Consider the following 25,378-nt stretch of genomic DNA (forward strand, 5'->3'; position numbering starts at 1 on the left):
GTTAGATAAAGGTGTTAATGACCAAGCATATATTATGCAAATGTGTAAGTCACTTGCATGAATAGAATTGTTCATGGAGATATGAGGTCGTGGAGCACTTGTTTCCATTGCGACGCTTTCTGACAGACCAAGGAAACGGCTGACAGAAAGTGGGGCTGTCTTAAGAAAAAAAAGGTCATAGTCACCAGCAAAAAGTAAAAGACAGCTATATTAGACTACATTAAACATGAATCCTTTTAGAATTTAACAGAAAAACTAACAAAGCTACCGGTAAGTGTTAAATCCTTATTTTATCGGAAAGTAACCAAAACGAAACGAAAAGCTACAGCTCAAAACGTATTATGTAAGTTTCATTTGAGCGCTCGCTTGCGTGCATGAACGGCCTGATTGCATATACATGTATTTCGTCACTGCATGATTGGTCCTTCTTTTTGAAAGCAAGACACTCAAGTAATGAATTACTCTTACTCATGTGATCATGAAAGGTCTTTGCTATAGCACACTTATGTCATTGCTTAAAAGCATCGCTCAACAATCTTTAATACAGCGAAAATTATCTACTGTCAATGAAGAATAGTTGAGATAATTGGAATGATTGTTTTTCAGATCAGATTATTACATCACTTGTGCAGATGTTAGCCATGTTGTCTGGTCTCAAATCACGTATAATAGAAGTAGCTCAGTTTTAAAAAAATCTAATCTGTTTACATACGATATTGACCATTGTTTCTTCTGGGCTATTCGAAACATAGAATTGGGGAATTTTAGTTAAGTGAAATAAAGAGCTGAATAAAAATTTGATTTGAAAAAAAGCCTAAATATTTTTAAAATTTCTATAAACGTAGTTATAACCCCACATGTTTCTGCAGCTAATTACAAATATAAACATCAAAATAGCACATGTATTAATAAAGCCTGCTTCCTTGGCTACAAAAAATGTTTCGCTCTTACTTTCCAAATATCAATTAGTTAACCTTTCTGTACCACTGCATCTGTATCTATGTATTGGCCGGTATAACCTCCCTTCGGCTAACACGCCAGCTTCACAGGCACGCGGCACGATATCAGCTGGTTATATTACACCTGTCACATCTAACTTTTGCATATCTAACTGCGTACGTTGTTTAAAGCTATCTAATGATGATGCCTCTACAGTACTTGACGATAAAGAGTTCCACTCTACGATAGCGACTGACCTAAAGGTATAATTTTGTACTATATCCCTTGTCCGTCCACAACAAATCATTTATACCTATAACAGCAAAAATCTGTGCAAACTGTCTAGAGAGTGGAAAGGGTTGACACAATGATACACCTGCCAGTCAGATATTGTGTCCTACATGCAAATACAAGTGCTGAAGATGAGTGCCATCTTTCTATGACTTGTCCAGCTTATACCGAAAGAATGAAATCAATTCAGATAATCAAGTGTGAGACTATTGTAACATCACCCGGGACACTTAGAGAGGCGTACTTATATCATGTCCCGACATATTTCTGTCTATTTAGGCTAATACATACTTGTATATACACCCATGGAAAAAAGGAAACCGTGGAATAACGACTTGAGAGAATCCACAAATGCAGCTGCATGTCTTACCATTGTGTCCTCTATCAACGTTGTATAGCTTAGAATCTAAGCGTAGATGTTACAAGATTATTGTAACTAGCCATCAGTCTTGCACAATGCTGTGTCGTACAATTGGCCAGTTAAAATTACCAGTTACAATTTTGGTGCAATTAACTTTAACGTGATTGTAAAATTTATTTTACCCACTGCCCGGATAGGACAGCATAAAGCTCACAGTCGTGTACAACCCGGCTTGATTGACAGCAGTGATGACGACATGATGCTCTTTGTTGCTGTCTACATCGTCCAGGCGCATCTCCGTATTCTCTGTTTCTCTCCATTGCATGACGTCAGTTCCGGCTGCCTTGGTTCCTATGGAAACCTCGTACATGAGTGAGGAGTTACTGAGAAAAACGTCTGTCCAGTCGAACACCATCACTCCCTGCTGGGGCCACCAGCTCTGGAACCTGTTTCCTGTGGACAAGATCGAACGTATGATGCAGTTATGTCATTCATATCCTGATTATATTAATCTATTAGTTAGATTCTCTTCAACTCCACGAGTATTACGCATACATGATACCACTTCTAAGATTGCATGTCGGATTTGTATGGTGTATTTTAAAATTACCCGCAAACTTATTACGTCATAAAACCATGACAGAACTTACCCATCACTAGCGGTCGCTCCATCTCCACATATATGTCTGAGGTGACGTCATCACTGACCATGCCCCCATGATTGACAGCTCTGACGTGTACGTCATACCTGTTGTAGCCGTGCAGCTGGAGCCCTGAGAGGGTTGCGTGAGTCTGTCCGGTCAGACCAACATCGATCCAAGGGAAGTCAGTCAAACCAGGACCAGTCACACGGCACTGTAAGGTAAAGAAAGATACATAGTTTTAGAACATTTACGGAATAAAGCGTGACAGATGGTTGAGCTTATTTTGCTTGGTCAATGGCCATGGTAAAAACATTGCTTGTAAATAAAGATCCCATCAAGTGAATGGTCGAAAGTTTGGAATGAAGCTACTCATCGGAAACTAGACAGGTCTTTCGTTACCTGATAATTCCGGATGCCGGTATCATCAAAGAAGCCTTCCCATGACATGTGGATGGCGTCAGTACTGGACTGATGGGATGCGCGGGTTAGGTAGTAGGATTGGGGCTCAGTCATGGTCTCTACAATAGCGTGGTCACTGTACAAAGGGAACAAACAAGTCAACTTTTAATGGCTGAACAAAATCTTTTTCCTCAGCAATTTTTGTTTACTCACCGGTTTAAGATTTACTCAAGTTTTGCTGTTTGATAAATAGTTCAATGAAAAAAAATCACTGTCGTAACGCTTACTTTTTGCTCCAAAACATACCCAGCTAACCGTGTTTTCAATTTTGCAAAAAAACATAATTTCTGATCAACCTACCTGTTTGGTGGCTGAGTGACAATAGTGACGCCGTCTGACGTCACATGAGACGTCATCCCTGCGTAGTTATGACAGCGAACAGTGGAGTAGACAGTATCGCCGTTGGTCAGGTGACCGGAAAGGTCAAAGGCTGCGCTGTAAAGTGATGGCTGCTGGGTAAACTGGTGGACCTCTCCTGATCCTGGACTCAAACCTCGTTATGAAGGAGATTATTCAGAAGATTAAAGAAAATTACAATAGAAGTTTTTCTTAAATTTTTCCATTGCATTTCACAAAAAATAATACATATATAAGGAGAAATTCAAACTCTACAACTGGATAAAAATTCGGATTTTTATCCAGTTGTAGAGTTTGAATTTCTCCTTATATATTGTTTACCTGGATGTCTAACCTTCACAAACGTAAATAATACATATAGAGAAAAAAAAGATACAGACGTAAACCAGAGATACAATGTCAAATTATAAAGATTACGATGGAAAATTCATAGAAGATGAAACAAAAACTTAGATTCCAACTTAAATACATGTGATATCTATTATATAAAATAACAGAAGGATAACAATCATCAAATAATCTGAGTTCTGAGACCTCATATCTCCGTGAACCATTCTGTTTATGCAAATGTTTCCACATTTAGTTACATAATCTATGCTTGATCATGAACACCTTTAACTAAACTTACACATGTCTCAATATTGACAGTCCTATCATTTACCACTTAGATGAATTATAGCGCTTTTGCAGTGATTATGCAAATTAGAAATTTATTAGCATATTTGGTATCGGTTACTTGCGATTTAGAATGTAGGCTGATTAACCTCAGGCAAATGGGCTACGATCTAATGATTTCGGCGAAAAGCGGCTTGTTTGTATTTTCCAATGTAATTTTCGGTATCGTCTGTTGTCCCTTGATTTTTGGGTAGAAACCATTATGATAGTTAAATGTAAATTTTTAGGTAACATAATTTGCTTTTAATATACATCTCTTTCGAAACTACCCGCATACTAAATATCATAGAAATCCATCGCTCCTTATATTTCCTGAGAAGATAACAATAACGCCCCTGCAGTTTTAGAGCAAGCTGCTAGGGGACCCAAACCTACACCACACACACTCACACCCAAAACTTTATCTCCATTTTTCATAGAGATAATAAACATGACAGATATGATAATATTGAATACAGGCGGCAGAATCAATAACAAACAAAAGGACAGGAACTCCTCTTAATCATTATTTAAAAAAAAACCTAATCAGAATAGATAATTAATGCACGGAATAAGTAAGACAGACCTAATTTATATGTATTTACAACTAACTCAGTCTCACCTATCGCGACTTCACAGAAAGCAACCCCACTCTCGTCATCAGTGACGTTCCAGTGGAGCGTGATGGTGTCGGACTGTTGAAAGTCCACGTCTTCTTCATCACCACCGTCCTGAGTGAAACAGAAATTGACTAATGATGTGGAAAAACTAAGCAGATACGACACGCTCAGTAAATGATTTGGGTTTGGGTGTCAATACCAACTGTAACATGAAGGTATTTTTTTCAGTTCATGTCAGGGAACTTTCCACAAAAGTCAGTTTTAGTTTGCACGTCTTACATATATGTTGAAGAGATTAAAAATCTGACTGAATCGGTGATTATGCTGGTAGAGATCTAAATCGGAGTCACTACATTTTAAGATATACTGTTTAGAGAGAGTTAGAACTTGTGTAGAATCTGTATTATCAAAAATAGTTTTTACGGGTTCTGTTGGATCCAGGATTCCGGATCACTGTGTCCTATGATACGGATTTCAAATTCGATTCATTACGATTTAGATGACGTGAATTGTAGGATTTTTAAATTTGAAACCACCCTTACACATTCGAAGTAAACTGATCACGAACTCGACGAAAGAGACTTCGATCCAGATATTTACTGGTAGAATCGGCGACTATGTCAAATCGCAAACTCTGACACATGTGTTACCTTGATGAAGGAGATAACAGGAGGTGTCAGGTCCACCAGGATTGGGTCCGAGTACACAACAGAACGGAGAGCAGCCTCGTTTTCAGCCACAACTGTCACGTGAACAAAGGAACCGTGAATCAGTCTCACGGCTTCGTTGTGCGCATGCGTGTTTCTTCGGACGGTCTTGAAGCCTTGTAGTTGAGTTCCACCTGAAGAAATGGACAAGTTATGATTTAAAAAAAATCAATACCAATACAATTACAAATTATACAATATATCATTTGGCATTGGAACCGTTAACCAGTTTAGACTTGTTGTTTGTCAACGTTTATGAATTCGGCCCAAAATTATTTAAATCTAATTGGCCACATATATCTTAATGAAGCTATAGTCGTGTATGACTAGATCTAGGCACGTTAATTTGCTGCCACACACCTCTGAACTTAAGTTGCTACAAGCAGTTATTGTGTAAAGAGCATGGTGACAGGCTGTCTATAAGCGACCAGACAGAGTCACCTGTATTTTGCATTGATCCAAAAGATATGAACTTTTAATCAATAAGTTCTGCAATCACACGCAGGTCAAGCAAATGCACAGGTCTGCTAACGTCAAATAGTAATTGATAACAATATGTACTATTATCAGGAAATATAGTCACCTCTGACTGTGCCAATAGCCCAGCTATAGTCGATTATCGGACTCACTGTGTCCACAAAGTCCCAGGCGGCGTGCACGGAGGTCCAGCCGGGCGCCAGGCTGGTCTCCAGGTGGACAGGGCTGGTCAGCTGGCTGGACGGGTTGGGGTTGGCTGGAGGAAGGCGGAATCCCAACCTCATCTCCTGGACCTACAAAAATGCAAGATATGGGCATTGATAGGTATATGTGTTCACCCGTCATACACGCTACTGGAAATGGTTGCAATCCTTAGAACGAGGTGTTGAGCCTTGGTCCACTGTTCATCGTACATTGTTGAAAAGAGCTATAAGGTGATTTAACCAGCACAATGAATCTGCAAATATTGTACATGCCTTCTCTGTCAGGGCCAATGGAGAAATACCTTAATTCTTTATTGAGTTCATTTGACCTAAACCGTTCCGCGATCAGTTTCATTTTCTGTCTGTTTTTTCACATCATGAGGTGTTGTAACGGATTCCAAGTTGGACATCGTCAATGCCTGAGCTTGGTCTTTTCAATTTGAAACCTAGACGTTGTCATGATTCCTGTCTTGTTGTCCTACATAGGAATAGAGAAGAAACTGATTACTCTCAAAGGACATGCTAACGATCGAGTGACATTGAAAGAGTGACTGATCATAGTACCTTCACATCGTCCAGGGCAATCCCGCTCCAAGGCCCCACAGACCCGATGACTACTTCAGACACCCCATCTACAGCCGTGAAGTAGAACACGTGCTTGTGCCACGTGATGTTCCTGTCCACGTGTAGCTCCGCCCCCTCCATGTGGGACGGGCGCTGGTACAGTTTGAACACGCGGTGCATGCCGGGACCGATGACGTACCCCTCCTGCGCCACCACTGGTGTGTTGGAGGGGAAGACGGGAGAGGCGTGGAGCGTCAGGCGGTGTCTCTCCCCCGGGCTGGTCGGGATGAGTTGTGACACGGACCCGTGCAGCAGGAGGTAGGACACCCCGTGGTGAGACACAGCAGTAGAGGGGGACATCACGGCCGCTACACCGGAGATGTTCCAGTGGGCTGGCTTTCCGTTGTCTGCTGTTAAACTGGTATTAGCTACGCTGTTGTCGCCGGATGTAAAACTGGTATTACTAGCAACACCGTCGCCTGTTGTATGGGTAGCATTTCTTGCAATTCCGCGGTCTGTTTTAAGGGTGGAGTTTGAAGAATTCTAAAAAAGGGCGAAAGACAACAAAATTATGACCACTCCAGAGTACAGGAAAATGTATGCAATCGTTCTGTGAAACTCTCAACAAACTTTCAGAAACATTACTATATATTCCATCAATTCTGTTATTGTATAACTTGCCATGACAACGATCACTCACTCTCACTGTGGAATATGCTTGAGTAAAGTTTGTGTTCTTTTTTCAGTTCTCTCAACTCTCATTCTCACTTTACCTTCATGAGTCTATTTGTAAGTATTGCAGTACAAATACCGTGGAAGACGAAATACATATTATCCCAAACTGTTCATTTGACGATAATGCGCGAAATGAGTTGTCCATTCAGACCACTAAAATTTACGCCAATTTCTCTAAGCTTACAGACAAAGAAAATACTATCCTTCTTTTAACTACCAAAAACCCACATATTTTAGAAAAGGTGCGACATTACGTCTTCTATTGCTTAGTAAAAGAGAAGTCAAACCCTTCGCTAGTTAAAGACAATTACGTTTGCATAACTTAGTTCAGCCGCTTTTATACTTATTTTGTCTATATAATGTGTTCTTTTATCTATGTTATTTGCAATTAGCCTTCGAGCAGGAATTTGCCATAAACCTATTTCTTATTGCCATAAGTATCTGTGCGTCACCGACCTGTATGTTTTCAAATGACGGGTTACCCAGCAGATTTGGTCCGAAGTCAAACTTGTTCAACACTTCCGGCGGGGTGGTGTCCACCAGTATCCCATCAGACATTGCGAGTGATGACGTCAGTCCTGCAGCATCAATAGCGTACGCCGTGGAGTAGTACCTTGTACCTAAATGAAAGATCAACTCCGTCGACAACTTTGACAAAAATGTATATTTTGATGTGATCATTGCAGGTCAAACAAAAAATCAAAGATCTCATGCCTCCGTGAAATATTTTGCGTTTTTGTGAGTTCATTGATGTCAAAACCCCAGCCTAAACATGCAGCATAACAGCTGATGCTCAGCAGCAAGTTCCAAGCAACCAATGTCCAATGACTTAGCCGGGCAGACCTGCTGTCTATAGACTATACTATTTTCAGGAAGGTAGTGTCGGCCTATAACACTGCGGTAGCTACAAAATCCAGCTAGAGGGCCAAAAAGCGCCAGATTTCTATCGTTGGATCCATCGAAAGATTCTTTGAGTTACAGGCGCCAACACACACGCGAACACACACACACACACACACACACACACACACACACACACACACACACACACACACACACACACATACACACACACACACACACGCACACACGCGCGCGCGCAAACACGCACACACACACACACACACACACAGAGGTACTCACGCACACACACACACACACACACACACAAACATACACACACACACACACACAAACACACACACACACACACGCACAAACCAAAACTAATACCACGTCGGAGGTGAACCTCCTTTCCGGAGGCAAATATAAGATACTCAATACGGGAAGAAAACAGTGCTATCCAATTACCCTAAGATTGGCAATATACGGCACTGCAATATTTTACCAGCTGTAAGTACAGGTGAAATCTCCTCCACTTCCGACAGACTCAGTCCTACATTTACACAGGTCAAGATATCGTCTGTCCCAGGCGTGGAGCCCACACACCACACATAGTGGTGGATGTAAGAATGGAGATCGGAGAAGCCATGCCAGCTAGCGGCCACGTGAGAACTGCAGTTCTGATAGTCCATGTCGTGAATGTGCAGACCGTCATAAACTACTAGTACTCCTGCTGACGGAGTTTCAGTGTCCACCTAATAAAAAAGTAAAGAAAACACGTCGACTATTTTTTACCTTCAATTCGAATAACGGAAAGATAGTCTGTAGTTGTTTTTTTTTTCTTGAAAGGCTGCATTGTCATTGAATTGGAGTTATCCTCAGTTTAACAACTTTAACCCCAAAAGAGAAATAAGCACGTCCTTGGTACTGAAAAGGGGTACTATAACAAACATGTCCTTAGTCACTATGTCAGAATAGGAGTATTTCATCATTATTGTCGTGTACTTATTTATCTAGATCCAGCTATAGCTGAGCCTATAGATTTAGTGATTGGCGAGAAAGACAGATGTGTTACGAATGTTACCTACATTACACCACAAAATATGTAGTATCTGACATCAGGAACAGTACTGACCAGAAAGCCGTCGGAGCTGACTGTAGTGTGTAAGCCGGCTTGACTGTAGGCACGGACGTTACTGAAGTACTTCACACCGGACTGTAGAGTCAAACCGTCTATCAGAACTTCACTCGTGGTGCTCGAGATGTTATATCTGCTGTACGGAACAATATCCTCCCCTATAAAGAGTGAAATACAATATATTCCATAGTTAAACCAAACTATTGATTTTGAAATAATCGATCAAACAGATGGCTCCATTTTACCCTTAACCTAGGTCATTAAAATCCCATATGATATTTACTTTTGCTAAGCCTCCCATCGGTGCAATTTTTGTAACGTTAAAATTACATGGGAGGATGCTACTTTATTCTATATTCGATGTTATGGAACCTTCTGATATAGACAGACTTGTATAAGCAAAGTGATGATAAAAAACGAAATCAAAGTAGGCTAATTTGTACATAAGAACAGTATTTAGCAATGTAGCTTGACCTGCCACCCTACACATGGTACACATGTTTGAGGAGAGTCACACCTTGAGGGCGTAAAAGAACCCACCACATCTTTCGAAAAAGAGTAGGGGCATGCCCCGGTGTGAGTGGATCAAAACATTCCGCACTAAATGGGGCAGGGAATTTCCCGAGCAGCCTTCGTACCCCCTGATTCTCCTAATGGGTCGGTGAAGTCATGCTTGTCTCGAGCATTAATGTTTCTGACCTAGACCTGCAGATGCTGCTACAGTAAGAATTAGTTCAGTGCTTAGATGAGTGGCCCCCTACGGCCTTGCACTGAGCGAGCTCGTTAAAAAAAAAGATGGCCGCCATCCTGTTTGATTTTGACGGTGACGTTGAACCGTTTAATTATACGGAAGAATTATCAATGTTATTCCCAGCTGAATTGTCTCCAGATAAAGCTGAATCTCAGTCGGAAGATTGGAAAACAGCAGACACGATTTTAGATGAAGAAAGTGGAGAAACAGTAGCCATGTGTGTGATATTAAAAGATGTGGAGGCCTTATGTTGTACAGGACTTGCCCCACCCATGTGTCAGTTTTATATATGATAATGGCTATATGATAATAGCCTTAATGAACTGCTTTCCTTCAGGATGGATCATAAACCCTAAATTACAACAGAAACGGATATAAATGAATAACTTCTTTTTTTCCATCCTAGCGGGCCGGGAATTAAGACTTTTGAAAATATTTTTCAATATCATACTCATTGTTATATGGTATGATGGTATGGTAATATACAGTATGTATACAATGGAACATGTAGACCTTGCTCTAGTGCTTTACAAAAGTAAATACCTCCTGGAAAGCTGCTCAAAGACACTAGGAAGTACGCAACTCCAACTTCCGGTTCCTGGAACACATTCTTCCAGCCAACAGCCACACGGGAAGTCTCTGTCGTGAAGTCTATGTCTTCAGTGAAACCGACATCTGGTATGTCCTCCACCTGTATTAGATTTATTTACCAATGCAATAATTAACGTTTTTCTATGCGTAGTATAAATCGGTTATTTCAGGCAAACACATACATTACGTTAAGGAATATAATATCAAACTTTGTTTCTTTAACTTTAAAAAATGACAGTTTCATATTTGGTCTAGAATGATTTGGAAATAATCCACAGAATTATAATTGTAGCACTAACTATTTCGGTCACTTTTGTATAATGAAGCTTGAGCCTACGAAAGTCCTTGCTGTAATCACTATTGTTTGAAAAGCAAATATTTATGACTGGTATCAATATAAGGTCGGTCGTCATTACGTCGGTAGAATACGCCAATGCACTATCAATGTAGATCTGTATCAACTATCTTTGAAATGCAATCTTTATTACTACTCAAAAAGCTATATCTCAATTCAGAAGGTACTAAATATCACCTACACCTCACCTTCTTTGACTTAGACACAGTTGGAGGTGTGAAGTCTGTGATGACGCCGTCTGAGTGGAAGTCCAGATATACGTCTCTGCTGTACCAGGCTCGCACGTGGAACACGTATCTGACGTGTGGTTTTAATTGTGCTGGGAGCAAAAGTCACAAATGACATTAAGAGAAGGTTATCACTTGCTGCCTCAGCATTTGGTCGCCTAAGAAAAACAGTTTGGAACCGAAAGGACATCGGTAGATGCCTGAAAGTGCGCCTCTTTAGGGCACTTATACTCCCAATAGCCACATATGTTTGTTAAACTTGGACCTTAAAAAAGACAGATGAACTTCTCCTATTAGCCTTCAAAATGAGATGCCTACGGGCAATTCTCTGCATCACGCTCCGTGATCGCATACCAAATGTTGAAATCAGAGCCAAACTCGGGGCGAAAAAGACCATCGTGGAAATGGTACAGACGAGAAGGCTGAGGTGGTTTGGTCACGTCATAAGACGACCCCCACAAACACTAGTGTACAAAGCCTACAGCCAGGAGTTCGCCACCCCCAGACCGCGGGGAAGACCACCGAAGAGATGAAAAGACCAAATTGTGAAGGACACGGGCTTAAACAGTCGGGAAGCAGAGGCTAGGGCAAGGGACAGGACTGCTTGGAGGATCCTCCTAGAAAGCAAGGGGCCAGTTTCTGGCCTGAGCACATAGGCAAGGTAGGCAAGGGAGCAAAAGTAGTTTCTGCTTAAATAATATCGTTACGTCAAAACATGATTGTATCAAATCTGTGCCCACCAAAGTTGTGCTTAAAGGAGTCCTAAACTCCAGAAGGCGGTGTTATTTTCCACTAGATTATGTATCAATTACTACATAATCAGCTGACTTTTTACAGAATTCTGCTTGTGGTTAATTTTACAAGGTGTGTTTTTTAAAACAATATGATACTCATTAAACCCGTGAAGACCCTACCCATGTATTACCTATGCGCAAACATACATTATTAATCCTGGATATTTTCGGCATAAATGAGGGTGGTTAAGCACAATAAGAAGGCCATTTGTTAATAAGATATAAAAGAACACATAGCAAGACTAGTTTTTCTTAACCACCCTGACATTCTTTTTATAATCTAACTTTTTTCAGGCCTTGTCAGGCACACTGTATTAGGCCATAGGCTGAGGTTGTTTAATTCAATTAATCAGAAAATAGAGGGTCAGCTGGGGAATTCGGTAGAATACTGAATGCTTTTTGATGCGCACGGGACTAGTGGGTACTTTATTGTATACTGTAAAAAAATATCAATTTTTACTTCCTAGAATTATCATTTATTGGAAAATAAAACCCCCCTCTGGAGTTTAGGACTCCTTTAAAGCAAAACACAGAAGATGTATCATAGTTTAGACGACATTACAAAGTAAGATTAAAGCAATGATTTGGCAAATGGGTTTCATTTATTTCTACCTACGTCTATCCCGCCTGAGGCTCAAAACGGCTGAAGTTCTCAGTCCGACGTCGTACCAAATCCTGTCGTTAGTTAGATCAAACACCCCGGTACCTGCTGCCTTACCCTCCTGTCCTGCACTCCACTCATACCTGTGATCATATTGATTTTAGTATTTACGTTGAATATACTGCAACTCATTGGCATAGTAAGACATTATCATGAACCCAACACAAAAGTGATTGCCTGTCTGGATGATATTTTAGCTCGTTCTAATTGTGAAAGCTGGCTTGTTAAGGCCCGATCATATTTTTCGTACGATCGTCGCGCGATCGCAGACGGACATCTTTCTTGGGATAGTCGTGCTTGTCCGTACAAGAATTCGACTGCCTTGGATCCTTGCCGACAGTTGGCTCTGCCACAGCCTGCTTAAAAATACTAACTAGAACAAAATCGTACGACGGCCAACGACGAAACCACGACGTTACCTTTGAACCGATATACCCCCCGACAATGCCTCCCATCTTCCAGCCAGTGTACACTGCGACAGTGTGACGTCAATGTCAGGTGCTGTCCAACCGTCATACACAAGAACCTGCTGGTAGTCTGTACGGTCTGATGTAAGATAGAAACGTGTCAGAGGAATGTCTGAGTTATAAAGTACGCGCAAATACATTTCATATAATCAGTATCACAAACTCACTAATAGTATGGAAAAGAAATAGCACGGATTAATAATCGGTTGCAGTTTTGGGCCTTATCAACCTTATAGTCACATAGTTGACTTTTGGCGTGATAGGCGTCGCTAAACAACTTTTCCATCAAAGAAATCACTACATTTATGCAGCATAAAAATCGAGAGGTGTATCAGTTACGTGTCGTTATATATTTCGACGAGTATTCGTAAACTAACTTGTGACTCTAAGACATCCGGCGAGAAGTGGATCACATTTCTGGTTCTGTGGTGCGCATGTGCAGTGCCCCTCACATGAATGTACGTCACACCGTCTGACCAATGACAGGAGACCACTGTGCGGGTCTGAGGGGACCGCTTCCAGAGCAGCATGGGCCACGACGCTCTGTAATCCGACCTACAGAAAAACAATATATTCAAACCAAAGTGTTATGTCATAGCGTTTTAGATATAACACTAGAGTTCTACGACCTCGCCTTTTGATGTTAACCCTTTTCGAGTGACATATTATATATGTTTCTCATTTATTATGCAAATAAGGTCCTTTTAAGTGCATGAACTATTATTTTAGTTGATCATCTAATCAAATAGCACAAGTTTTTCAAAGTATAAACGTCTTATCTTGGCAAAGAAGGCTATTGTGACATTTCCTCATAAATTATTCAAATGAAGCCCTCATTTGAATGATTTATGTCTATTAATGAACACATTTAGGCCACACCATCTTAATTTTATGGATGACATCCTCGGTGCATGGATTTTGTGTGTTCTCAAATAAAATCAGCTCCTCCAAGGCTCCACGGAACTCCAGAACTTGCCGACTTATATTGCCGCAAAAGGCTAGCATTGTGCCGGCTTGTCGTAAGACTCGGTATGTACTACTGCAAAATACGCCAGCATCAAAGTTCACAAGAAAACTTTGGGCGTAATTGTGGATTTGTATTCCATCGACGTTGGCTAAGGGAATGTTACGTTGCACATTACGAGAGAGTCGCGGCGGCCAGCAAGTATCTCACAGACAATTTCAAACACGACCTATCCAGGCTGAGTAGCTCTCACACGTTTCTTTTTGAACCATGAGAGACATGGGAGAGGAGTTGAGGCATTGATATAGAAGTCTCACAGCGAGATTTGTAAGTGTGAGCCATGGACTGCTTAATATGGAGTTCAATGCCATGTATGTTGAAACTGCCCTTATTAGTATTCTCATCACACTCATATATCATCCACAGTCCTTGGAGCCAAATACAGTACTGTACCTTCTAATAGTTTGAGCATTAGAGCTGAGTCTGAGCCTGCAAATAAAAACTGGTTGTTTGATACATTGTGTTCTGGCACAGTGGTTCAATTCACAATACCAGCTTTGTAGTCCTGTACATGTAGTTTAGCAGCATTTTTGTCTGGCTGGATTTTTCTTATTTTTTTTCTCCCGCGCGCAATAGTTTTGAGGTTACTCAACTTCAGAATGCTGCCAGAATGAAATTCCCACCATTTACCCCTATGGAATTTTGCCATGAATGATGCAAATTAGGTATCCAGTTGCATAATTGATATCTATCGATATTTCTCTCTTTCACTGTTACATAATGTCACACGTTTGAGAGTCCTACACGGTATAATTGAATGCAGCGGATTTATAATCTTTCCTCTATATAAATCATCACTTAAGCTATCTACACCAAACATTATGACGATCCGTCAACCCGTTATTTCAAAGGGATTTATTTACTACATTGTACTAAGACGGTAAAAAAATGGAAATTTTGATTTAAAAAATTGTAAAAACAAATTTTCGAAGACCTCAGATCTCCATGAACTATTCTGATTATGCAAATGACTTCCATATTTACATAATCTATGCCTTGTTATGTACATCTTCATCTTCCCAATACTTACCCAAGGCATATACCCAAATATCATCGTAATCCTTCCAGCGGTTCTCGAGTTATGCTGACTAAGAAAATCCAGAAACACAAACACACAGACACAGACATGCCCATAACAATATCTTGAAAATGGAGATGAAAAGAACAAAACATGCCTATCAAGGTTATTTGAATAACAAAATAAGACCTTCTCATTCATGATTTAAAAAGAAAACATGACAATTGCATGCAAAAAAAACCATACCCGAACTGCACCATTGAATAGTTGGTAAAAACAACCTTGTTAACTGCCCAAAGTGTGACATAAATGTGCTCCCTGTCAGCCAGGTTTCGTGTGATGTTCACTACAGAGACTTGTACTGCGCCTTCGTCTTCATGGGACGGACCGACCTGGTGTGGGAGGACGATGCAGTCTCGCTGGAATAAAGTTTGAAAAGGATCGATGATAATTGATTGCTCTGATTTTTGCTTCAATGTTATGGCCTTTATATTGCGTCAATACATGCATCATGGCTTCTGAATGGTATCGTAATAATCATAATTCAAATTCTCGGTAACCATGTTGGTGGGTGATAAGATTCCAGCAGAAGCATCTTTGCGTAAACGTGTTATCCGACATGAGTCCAGCCTTCGTAACTTTAGTCCACTTTCCGTCTCCGGAGCTCGGGTAGAGGACTAAAGCTAAGAAGTCTGGACTCCAGGCTACGACATGACGCAAATAACGTTAAATGAAAAGCCTGTATATCAAGGCATTCGTGGAACAGCTTGCTCGGGATGTGCGTGAGTGTGTGTGTGTGTGTGTGTGTGTGTGTGTGTGTGTGTGTGTGTGTATGTGTGCATGTGTGTGTGTGTGTGAGTAGTATATGTGTGTGTATGTGTGCGTGTGTGTGTGTGTGTGTGTATGTGTGCATGTGTGTGTGAGTGTGTGAGTAGTATATGTGTGTGTATGTGGGCGTGCGCGCGCGCGCGCGCGTGTGTGTGTGTGTGTGTGTGTGTGTACTGTATATTTGACGTAATACGTCCGATGTTTGTTATAGATTTCATGTTTAGGAAGCTTACCGTGAGGTCTGTGCCCCCAAACGTGGATCCAATAGTCACGTGATAGTTGTGGATCCCAGTGTGCATGTCTGTGAAGCCGAGCCAGGCCAGTCGGACGTGAGGAGGGGAAGTGACGTTCTGTTGATAATACGTCATCCAACCGTCACGATGGCGCCATAACTGGGCAGCATGGTCGGTCTGTATGGCCAACATCCCCACTGTGGGAGGGGTGGAGTCCACCTGGGGAGAAGGACATCAACGTGGACGGGACGATGATGCAGTGATGGTAGCACAGTATATTATAACTTCTGCCATAGGTGTCATTACTACAAATACATCCAACATACCCAAGAATCTGGATAGATGTTGTAAACGGTCGAACGTTTCGGGAAGTATCGACTAGCTGTACTGAATCAGTGGCTTTGAATGGAGTGTGACGAAATAATAGTGGATGCTGTTTGAAACGTCCGACCGTTTAACGTGTCCAGTTGACTAAGTAACGTTTGTATTGTGTATCTTATTACCTTTATTGACCTACCGCAAATATCTTTTATTTCTAATTTCCACAGATTCTTTAATTTTTGCGGCTAAAATCCGTAATGCTTCATTTAAGAGCAAAACCTATAGGAAATAGGAGACTGCCGAATATTTGTTGCAGAGACAAACCCGAAGAACACCAACATGAATAGTTCATAGTTTGAGTGCCTCCATCAGTTTGACCTTCACAACGTTAAAGATAATGTAATGTGAAAGATTTTCTGAATATTTGTCTTAACTAATAGCATTAGAAAACCTACCAGAACCCCACTCGTCTCCCCTGATGTACACAGCTTAGCGCCGTTACAGGCCACCACCCGTACGTAGTAGGTGTCTCCGTCATGCAACGACAAATTAGTGAAGCAATAGTCACGGACGGAACCGGCTATCTAAATTATTGAAAAAAAGAAAACATTTTCATGTTGGAGTTGCAATATAAAAGAAATAATCGTACAAGAAGCAAAACCAAAGTTTAAAAACGTTCTTTTATCATCATCATCTTCATCAACATCCAGTTATTTCTGCATCTGCAGTCATTGAAACGTACTGCAGCTGCATTCAGTTGCATTCAGTTTTTCTTCAATTTCTTTACCTTTGAATTCGTCCACTGCGTTTTGCGTCTTTTGAGCTCTCTTAGTTTCTTTACTTTTGTATTCCGAACGCTCTTTATCTTTGCCAAACTCTTAGCATAATTACTTGTATTATTAGCTCCTTACCTCCATAGGTTCTATATCAATCCCTGCCTGGTGGTGAGTGAAGACTGACAGGTGCTGCCGCTCGATGGAACTCTCGGGGTCAACGAACTCCCACTTCAGAGACAAGGCTGTTCTCCATACCTGGAGGATATATACGTCGGGAACAAATATTTTTGCTTCGCTATATTGAACAGTCACACTTTCTGTACAATGGATATCCAATGATAAAATTCGTATGAATACTACCGATTGAAGGAGTCACACTATATAAATCATACACGCAAAGGTTTACATTGTGATAGTTTCAATACAGACTGTAATTTTAATCTTAAATAACCAACAAATATTGGTACAAAAACTCTAATCATATTATCAAATAACCTACCAATAAATTAGATTATTTAAAAAAATATTATAAACAGATGAATAACCTGAGTGTCAGGAACAATTGTTCCCTGTGTCAGATCAAACTGTGGTTCTTTCAGCATCACTGGAGGGGTCTCATCAATATAGAAGCCGTTGGACGTTCTCTCAACATACAAGCCTGCAACAAGAATGCACCTCGTTACACCTTTGACTCTGACCTTGATGGCCGACGGATAATGATGATTATTATGATGATGATTATGATAATGCTGATGATGACGACAACGAGTATGATGATGACTATGATAACGATCATGAGTATACAAATAATAATAAATATCTAATCAAAGCGGAATGAACTCGCTTGTAGTAACCTTTACACAAGAAAAAAAAACTGACAGACCTGCTTTGTTGTAGGCTCTGACTGTGACGTACACGGTCTGGTTGAGTGGAAGAGGCGGGTCCAGCTGGGAGATGTGGACCAGCTCCGTCAGATGTAGCCGTGTGGTGCGGTACACGTCATCTCCGCCAGGAGTCGTGCCTGCACGCCACTCGTAGTGAGACAGGCCTGAGTGTGGGTCATGGAAGCCGAACCAGTGCGCCCCTAGAGTCGTCCTGATAATGATAATCGTCGATCAACTGAAGCACACGGCAAGGCATATAGGTATGGTAAACTCTATTAGATTGAAAGCAGTAGAAAGATATAAACTACGTATAAACCTACCTTGATGCTTGGAAGCGGGTGTCCCAATCATCCACCCCGTCAAACACCACGCCCGGGGCGGGCGGGGAGTTGTCTATGATGACGCCATCAGAGCAGACAGACGTACAGAGGTCCGCTGCGTTACAGGCTGTTACCGTGACGTAATACTTCTTCCCAGGAACAAGACCAAGATGACTGGCAGAAACAGCTGTAGTTGACATGGAGACGTTTATAATGATAGGGTCTTTGGTAGTGCTGCGTACCGGTACCGTGCCGGTATTGTACCGTAAAAATTGATTAGATACAGGTCCAAAATACCGGATCATGAAGTACCGGTACTGTACCGATATACTATTAGATTTACACCAAGTATGTGCTTGTTTTGTGACTGATCTCCTGACCCCATTGCCTCATGCAACACCAAAAATGTGACCGCAACAGATCATTCAGGCAAGTGGGAGTTTTGATAGCAAGGTCAAGAAAGTTCGGCGGTAGTAAACCTAGTTATGTTCTTTGAATGAAGATACTGATAAGTTGAAAACAGTTTATTTATGTTTCTGTCATATTTGAAGATGTTCAGAAAAACACATGTTAATTTTTCAAATTGTTCAGATATAGGTATAGGTCTGGACCTGTACCTAAACCTCTGTACCGATACCTGTACCTAATGTTACTTTTAGGTACCCAGCACTAGTCTTTGGGCACTCCCAATCGACCGCATGATAGTGTATGAAGACCTATACCAGTTGGCAATTTCAGTGAGAATTTAGAAATATTTCAGATTTGTAAACAGTAAGTGACTTTATATGAAGTTTACTAAAGCTCCTTATCATTTGTCTCCAATTGGAAGGAAATATCATTTAGACGATGTTCTGTAATCTTGTGTGCCAATATCTAATCAGTCGTGTTTAGGTATCTATATACAGTGGAAACATGCCTAGCTTGCCCATCACAGCAGCATTAACCCCTTCTTCGAACACCAAGCCAAAGCTTACAGTAGTTAAGCAGTACACGTTCTAAATCCGTAATCTTGTCAGAAATTTTACGTTGCTATATTTTTCATTTCTCAATACGTCTGCTTGATATACAACATTCAGCTTCTCAATATAATTTTTCTTAAGTCGAACATGGACACGAATAGCCCTAGTTATATCTACATATGCACCCAATATCAGGGGAAGGATGGTAGATACTAATTAATGTTTACACAATGTACTGTATATATTTCACTGTATATGTCACTTACATGTTAGTTAGGTTAATGTTAAACGACCTGTATCTAGCCCCTCGGGGCACGAACATACAATAAAGGTCTTCATTCATCAATTCATCCATTCATTAATTATCTAACATTTTCATTCGGATACTTCTTTGAAGGTGAGCTCTTCGCCTTGAGCGTTTGTATGTCTCCAGTGGTTCCCCACGATAGAGCAAAATTGGCTTGACTAGACTATTGGATAATTCCAGGGCGAGAGGAATTGACGGATTATGTTGATGGCAGCAATGTTTTAAGTTTAATTCAACGAAGGCCTGCCGGGTTTTTACTCTAAGTTGTTTGATGACACAAGCAAGTGATATATCTTACCGGTCAGCAAGCCGACATGTTCTGCTTCCATGACGTCATCACATCCGGGACATGTCCCCACACTCCATTCGTACCCCAAAATGGCGGTGTGAGCATCATGGAAACCTGTCCACCTCGCATGCAGCTCATCCAACTCAGTCTACGAGGAACCAAAAGTCATGTTATCTATTATGAAATAGTATACATGTTGTAATCTGACCGATGGGAGTCAGATCGTGTATTTTGGTCATTAAGTACTTTCTTCTTTTTTTTCAGAGTACCTGAAAGTCTGCATCTTGTTGGCCCGGTGATGAAACCCCGTCATAGACAGACCCGGGTTCAGGCGGTGAGCTCTCCACCACAGTCGGCCATGACACCGCCATCACCGACAGTCCTGCTCCGTTATATGCCTGGAGGTTATATTGCACAACGTTGAAAAAGCCTTAGGATATTTGGTATTATGAATCATTTTCCGTTGTTAAGCAGAGAATGTAATTAAATGCTTAAAAAGACGTTTCGTGGCTAAGACTTGATTTCCTTCAAATAGTTTCATTATGATGACAATAAATTATGCTAATCTTCATAAATATAACTTAATGTATAGAAGTACCTTGACAGACACATAGTAGACATGTCCCTCCTGCAGCTGTAGATCCAGTGCTGGGTCTGACACGGTTGCTTCAGACTCGGTTCGTGTGAACGGCATGATGTCAGCATGACCCGGCCCGGAGCCCACACTCCACTCGTAGCGAGATATACCTAACATTGACACGTGTGATGTTGAGAAATTCAAACTTTGGAATGCATTAATTATGCAAACGGTTGAGTGAGAGTGTTTCGGACTGGCGTATTTGGCACTTGAAGAATCATTTTTTTTTAATATTTCAAGTTTGCCCAGGCATGATTTTAGAACAGTCCATTTTTGCATGGGGAGGGACCGGGTGAAATATGCTGTATTTGCTCACAGATATTGCTTTACTAGTTTATTGACGTTTCAAACAGCTGGGTGGCCCATTCATTTCTGGGAAATTGTTTCTTTTAGTTAATTGATAAGTAGGCTACAAAAATATTTCATCAAGAAATTTCGTATTCGGTATTGAATTCAACTAGCTGTAGAAAAAGTTTAGAAGTTAGAATTGGCATCTATGTTGAAGACACATGAATTATGATGCAGATGTAATGTCAGCATCTTATAGTGATTGTAAGTTGGTCAATCCCTACTCAACGTACGGGGGCTTATCTTTGCTGCTGACGAACTTTCTATGGTGTGGTCATCTTAAAACAAACTCAATCGCCCGTGAAAATTCTTACAAAAATTTTGATATTTCAGTCTCAAAAGACGTGTGCCTTTATATGTGTGTATATTGCAATTTCCCACTCATTTTATACGAAAATGAACCTGCAATGATACTAATGGCATTACATCCTGACACTCGTACATTGTAAGTTTTTCACTATAACAATAGTATGTCTGTTACCGCTTTCTGGGTCCAGGAAAACCCCATCCCATCTCGCCGTCACTGATGACGTAGACAGATGATAACGGCCGCCGACGTCAATCGTGGCTTCTGTTACCATGGGAACGGTGACGTCGATGGTCACACCCTGTGATACACTCGTCACCGCAAAGCCGACGTAATCGGTTGCTGGGGGACAATGATTACGGGAAAAAATGTTTGGACCAAACGGTATTTTGTTGACAAAAGAAGCCTAGCAAGAGATGTTTTTCCATTTGAAAATGACATTATCAATTACAAAACCATCGTGCAGATCTTCATCATAAAATGCTGGTCTAAATTCCATTTACCGCGGATAGTGACGTAATAGGTGTGTCCATGTTGCAGACGAAGGTTGCGCATGATGGCCATGTTTGTCACACCCACGTCTTTAAATTTCTTAATGTCCACACCGCTGCGCGAAGATCCTGTAGAACATTGTAGGAAAAAGGTTACTATGATGTATATAAATAAAAGCGATCAAATATAGGTCCGTATACATGTTACTTATGTGATTGATTGTCATCTTATAGCCTTAAGATAATGCTCACCTATTGCCAGTTCGTATTTCTGTATGCCGCTGCGGTGAGACGACATCCCATGCTCCTCCACGTCAACAAACGAATCCCAGTAAACATACAGTTCAGACGTCGAAGTCTGAAGGGAACAAAATTATAATTTTCTGTGTCATAATGATGCATCAGTCAATTCTTCTGTGAATACAAGCTGCATACAGCTATATTTTGGATATGCTGCAGAGTTCATTACGACGACAAATCATTAGTTTTAACAACCGTCCAGAAATTTACATGGCAAAGTTGGTGATTTAAAGTTTAACATATGACTTACATAGAGTTACGTTTGAAAACATTGGTCGACTTGTAATAGCTTACCTGAAAATCCTGGTCCCTCCTGTTGACCCACACCTGTCCAGGTAAAGGCGGCGTCAGGTCCACGGTGACGCCGTTAGAACAGGTGTCTACTTCAGCCAGGGTTTGGTCAAACATCTCAAACTGCAGGACGGTCTGGTCGGCGTGGACACAGATGTGATACCGTCGACCGTGGCGGAGTGCAAGACCGAGTACGTTCACGAAATTATCCTTTAACATATTAGACAAAGGTAAACTTCTGTTGGAGAAGACCGCTTCTGCCAATATCATCTATTTTAACTGAGCACAGAAAACCCCAGAAGTGGGTGTTATTTTGTTAAATACCACATCTTTATGAATACAAAACCAGCCAAATTTGTAAAATCTATTCACAGATTAACCGCTAAATGAACCATTTATAATCCAGGAATTGAGTAGTGCCCCTTCAAGCAGACGCAAGGGGTGTGATGCATGATGGGAATCATCCCTTGAGTATTGTTTCCTATGGTCTAATTTATTGGTCAACGCAATTGGAGAATTAAGTTCTACGGGTGAAAATTGATCAACTATTCACACACACGCTACAATTTCTTTTTGCTATGCAACCGCCATGCGGTTGCTGGTATTGTGCAGGGTCTCATTTTGCCATTGCTAAATGGCTGACTATAGTTGACAAATGTGTATGCGCAGACTGCTGATAATCCGATTCCTATTGGCAATCTAAACGGCATCCGAGAAGGTTTGATTTTTACTTCGACTGATAAAATACATAGGACAATAGTGTGGCCATTAGCTATTATGCAGAAAAGGATAAGGCGGCAAAAATTGTGACGGTTTTCGAGCAACATGTACATCATGTGACGATCGATGGGAAGGGCTGGGCGTAACGAAGTCTATACAAGTCCATTCACGTACAATCACCATTTCATCCTCGCCATTATCTAATGGTTGCGTGGCCAGTTTTTTTAAAAAAACTTCGCATTTCTTGTTTCAACATCGTTCCTAGATTTCCTAAGGGCGTGCCATTTTGTGAGGGCCTTTTTTCTAAGTCTTAAGTATAGGTTTCAAGGGATAATTGACCAAAATTAAGTTCCATTTTTGACCTAAAGCGAGTGAAAAATACAGCTTTTAAGGCAATAAATTCACAAACAAGTATCCAGAAACACATTGCAAATGAAATCTTTTAGCTTCACCCAAGATTTCTTAAGAGCGCCCCAGGTGAAGTTTGTCCAATGGCTGTTCGCCTGGCTGTAATTAATCTGAAGGGTACTCGGGGGCTATCAGAATATTGATAATACATACTGCAACGGATGCCTACTCCAGGTTCAAGGTCAAGTCGCCAATACAATTACGTTCTTGGATTCAGAAATGTATTATAAGCAGTACCAGAACACTGTCCTCTGGGGTTGTCTTTGCCTTTAAATCTCAATGTGTTGCAGCTGCATTGACACCTATTTTGCATCAAATGCATTTGATCATAACTGATAAAGTCATATCGTCGATAGGCATAAATCATTCAATACTAATGCAGCCTAGACTTCTCTTGAATGCAAGGATGGCTGCTTCCCTATGTGTCATTAGACACAAAAAGGACCAAACAAAAGACGCCGTGCAATCCAAAATTAATGAACCAATGAAGAGTTTTGACGATGACAATACCTTTGTTGTACCGCAAGCAAGTACCTCTGGGCTGTCACATTCATAGTCAGAGTAACGCAGAGCATTCTGGGGAGTGACGTAAGCCCAGCGACGTATGGAGTCTGCAGAGATGACTTTCCAGTTGTACAGACCGTGACGTAATATTGGCCAGACAGCTGATAGTTTGTTAGAAGCCGGGGTGAACTCTTTATCAGGTAGCGGCCATCTCTGGTTGATCTCAAGGTATATGTCCCTGTAGATAAACAGATCTGTCTCAAATTTGTTGTCTCATTTCTAAACAGACTTAACAGACGCCCCAGCTCATCAAACTCAGAGGTCCAACACTGAATTCACATTTAATTTCAAGGGCATTCGGTGAGTTTGGACAAAGTCAGAATTTTTAACACAGAGCAGGATAACTTTCTAAGAGGACTGAAAGAGGCCAACTTCATATTCTCATCAACCATCCTTCAACCTAGACGGTGGCCGATATCGACTGCCGGGCAACTTTGACCCACTGAGTTCCCTTTGAACCTCCGTTCTTGTCACGCGATCTATATAGGCTTTAAGTCATTTCAACTTGAGATGCATCCGAGGACTGATCGAATTTCTATCTACTCTCTTTCATTGCCATACCTTGTCTTGTTGGGAGAATGTTGGTCATACTCGCCCACTGCATCGATGACAATCGGCGTCCTGAATTCTACTGGATTGTCAGTGTCACAGTTGAGCACATCCCGGGCAGAGCTGGAGGACAGCCCCGCCTTGTTATAGCCTCGAACCAGCAGACGCAGGCAGTGGGTGAAGTATAGGGGGTGGTCCAATGTCACAATGTGGGTAAGCTGAAACATATAAAAGATTCATGCATGTATTTAAGAAAATGTATTTTAGTGACGTCGTGGCGTAACGGTTAGAGTGTTGAACTCGGAATCAATAGGTCCCGAGTTCGATACTCACCATGCCCCGACGTTGTGCCTTTGGGAAGGTTCCCGGACGGTGGAGTGACGCCCACCGAGCCTATTCGGCTAATTTGTCAAACTGTGTGCCAAAAAAACACACTGCGGATTTGGTTGCCGATGTGCCAACATCTAGCACATTTGTCACTGAGTACCGTTAAGATTTAAGATTACCTCATTACGATAGTTTCTCAAGAAAGGTCCATCTTATATCTTCTTTAATTTCATAGTACCGACACCATGTTGCAGTAAAGGAACGTAAAGGGCACATTTGGGAGATCGTATGGCATTTAACAATGATTCTGAAGGTGACTTAACAATGATTCTGAAGGTAGCTATAGCATAAAGATACTACTCACGCAATGTTCAATCAACAAACTGAGATAAAGTTAAAAATTTGATTTCAGTAAAGCGCTTTCCTCGATATACCCTTGTCACAGAAAGCCGGCCATGGCGTCCCGACCTTTTCCATACAATGGTTCGGAGTCAGTCGTGTGCAGGTCATCTGTGGTTAGGGGTTGGTCGGCGAGGCTGCCAACTAGTCTTTAAAAGAAGTCTGCACCAGCAGACAACAATTTTGAAAACAAAGTCGGAGACGTCATTTAATTCTTTAGCGCGATATCCGCCGAGTGAA

At 41.2% G+C, this 25,378-nt stretch overlaps 1 protein-coding gene across 1 annotated transcript in view; it reads right to left on the reverse strand.

Annotated features, from left to right (window-relative positions):
• Window positions 1–820: 820 nt before the first annotated feature.
• LOC136429568 (uncharacterized) overlaps window positions 821–25,378 on the reverse strand; it is a 53,408-nt gene continuing 28,850 nt past the window's right edge. Inside the window, exons 29-60 of the mRNA XM_066419401.1 lie at window positions 24,425–24,630; window positions 23,810–24,041; window positions 22,175–22,381; window positions 21,833–21,938; window positions 21,593–21,709; window positions 21,264–21,431; window positions 20,396–20,544; window positions 20,067–20,195; window positions 19,807–19,945; window positions 18,243–18,429; window positions 17,922–18,133; window positions 17,584–17,696; window positions 17,174–17,293; window positions 16,718–16,846; window positions 15,942–16,160; window positions 15,162–15,299; window positions 13,216–13,393; window positions 12,791–12,917; window positions 12,327–12,454; window positions 10,878–11,008; window positions 10,287–10,434; window positions 8,990–9,150; window positions 8,360–8,609; window positions 7,468–7,631; window positions 6,277–6,819; window positions 5,616–5,802; window positions 4,976–5,166; window positions 4,328–4,436; window positions 2,995–3,187; window positions 2,635–2,770; window positions 2,242–2,446; window positions 821–2,044 (exon numbers count right to left, since the gene is read on the reverse strand). Of these exons, the coding sequence (XP_066275498.1) occupies window positions 1,770–2,044; window positions 2,242–2,446; window positions 2,635–2,770; window positions 2,995–3,187; window positions 4,328–4,436; window positions 4,976–5,166; window positions 5,616–5,802; window positions 6,277–6,819; window positions 7,468–7,631; window positions 8,360–8,609; window positions 8,990–9,150; window positions 10,287–10,434; window positions 10,878–11,008; window positions 12,327–12,454; window positions 12,791–12,917; window positions 13,216–13,393; window positions 15,162–15,299; window positions 15,942–16,160; window positions 16,718–16,846; window positions 17,174–17,293; window positions 17,584–17,696; window positions 17,922–18,133; window positions 18,243–18,429; window positions 19,807–19,945; window positions 20,067–20,195; window positions 20,396–20,544; window positions 21,264–21,431; window positions 21,593–21,709; window positions 21,833–21,938; window positions 22,175–22,381; window positions 23,810–24,041; window positions 24,425–24,630 (5,697 nt within the window). The 3' untranslated portion in view covers window positions 821–1,769. The remainder of the gene's footprint in view (window positions 2,045–2,241; window positions 2,447–2,634; window positions 2,771–2,994; window positions 3,188–4,327; window positions 4,437–4,975; window positions 5,167–5,615; window positions 5,803–6,276; window positions 6,820–7,467; window positions 7,632–8,359; window positions 8,610–8,989; window positions 9,151–10,286; window positions 10,435–10,877; window positions 11,009–12,326; window positions 12,455–12,790; window positions 12,918–13,215; window positions 13,394–15,161; window positions 15,300–15,941; window positions 16,161–16,717; window positions 16,847–17,173; window positions 17,294–17,583; window positions 17,697–17,921; window positions 18,134–18,242; window positions 18,430–19,806; window positions 19,946–20,066; window positions 20,196–20,395; window positions 20,545–21,263; window positions 21,432–21,592; window positions 21,710–21,832; window positions 21,939–22,174; window positions 22,382–23,809; window positions 24,042–24,424; window positions 24,631–25,378) is intronic.

Source organism: Branchiostoma lanceolatum, chromosome 3, assembly GCF_035083965.1.
Source record: "Branchiostoma lanceolatum isolate klBraLanc5 chromosome 3, klBraLanc5.hap2, whole genome shotgun sequence".
In the NCBI taxonomy this organism is placed as follows: Eukaryota; Metazoa; Chordata; class Leptocardii; order Amphioxiformes; family Branchiostomatidae; genus Branchiostoma; species Branchiostoma lanceolatum.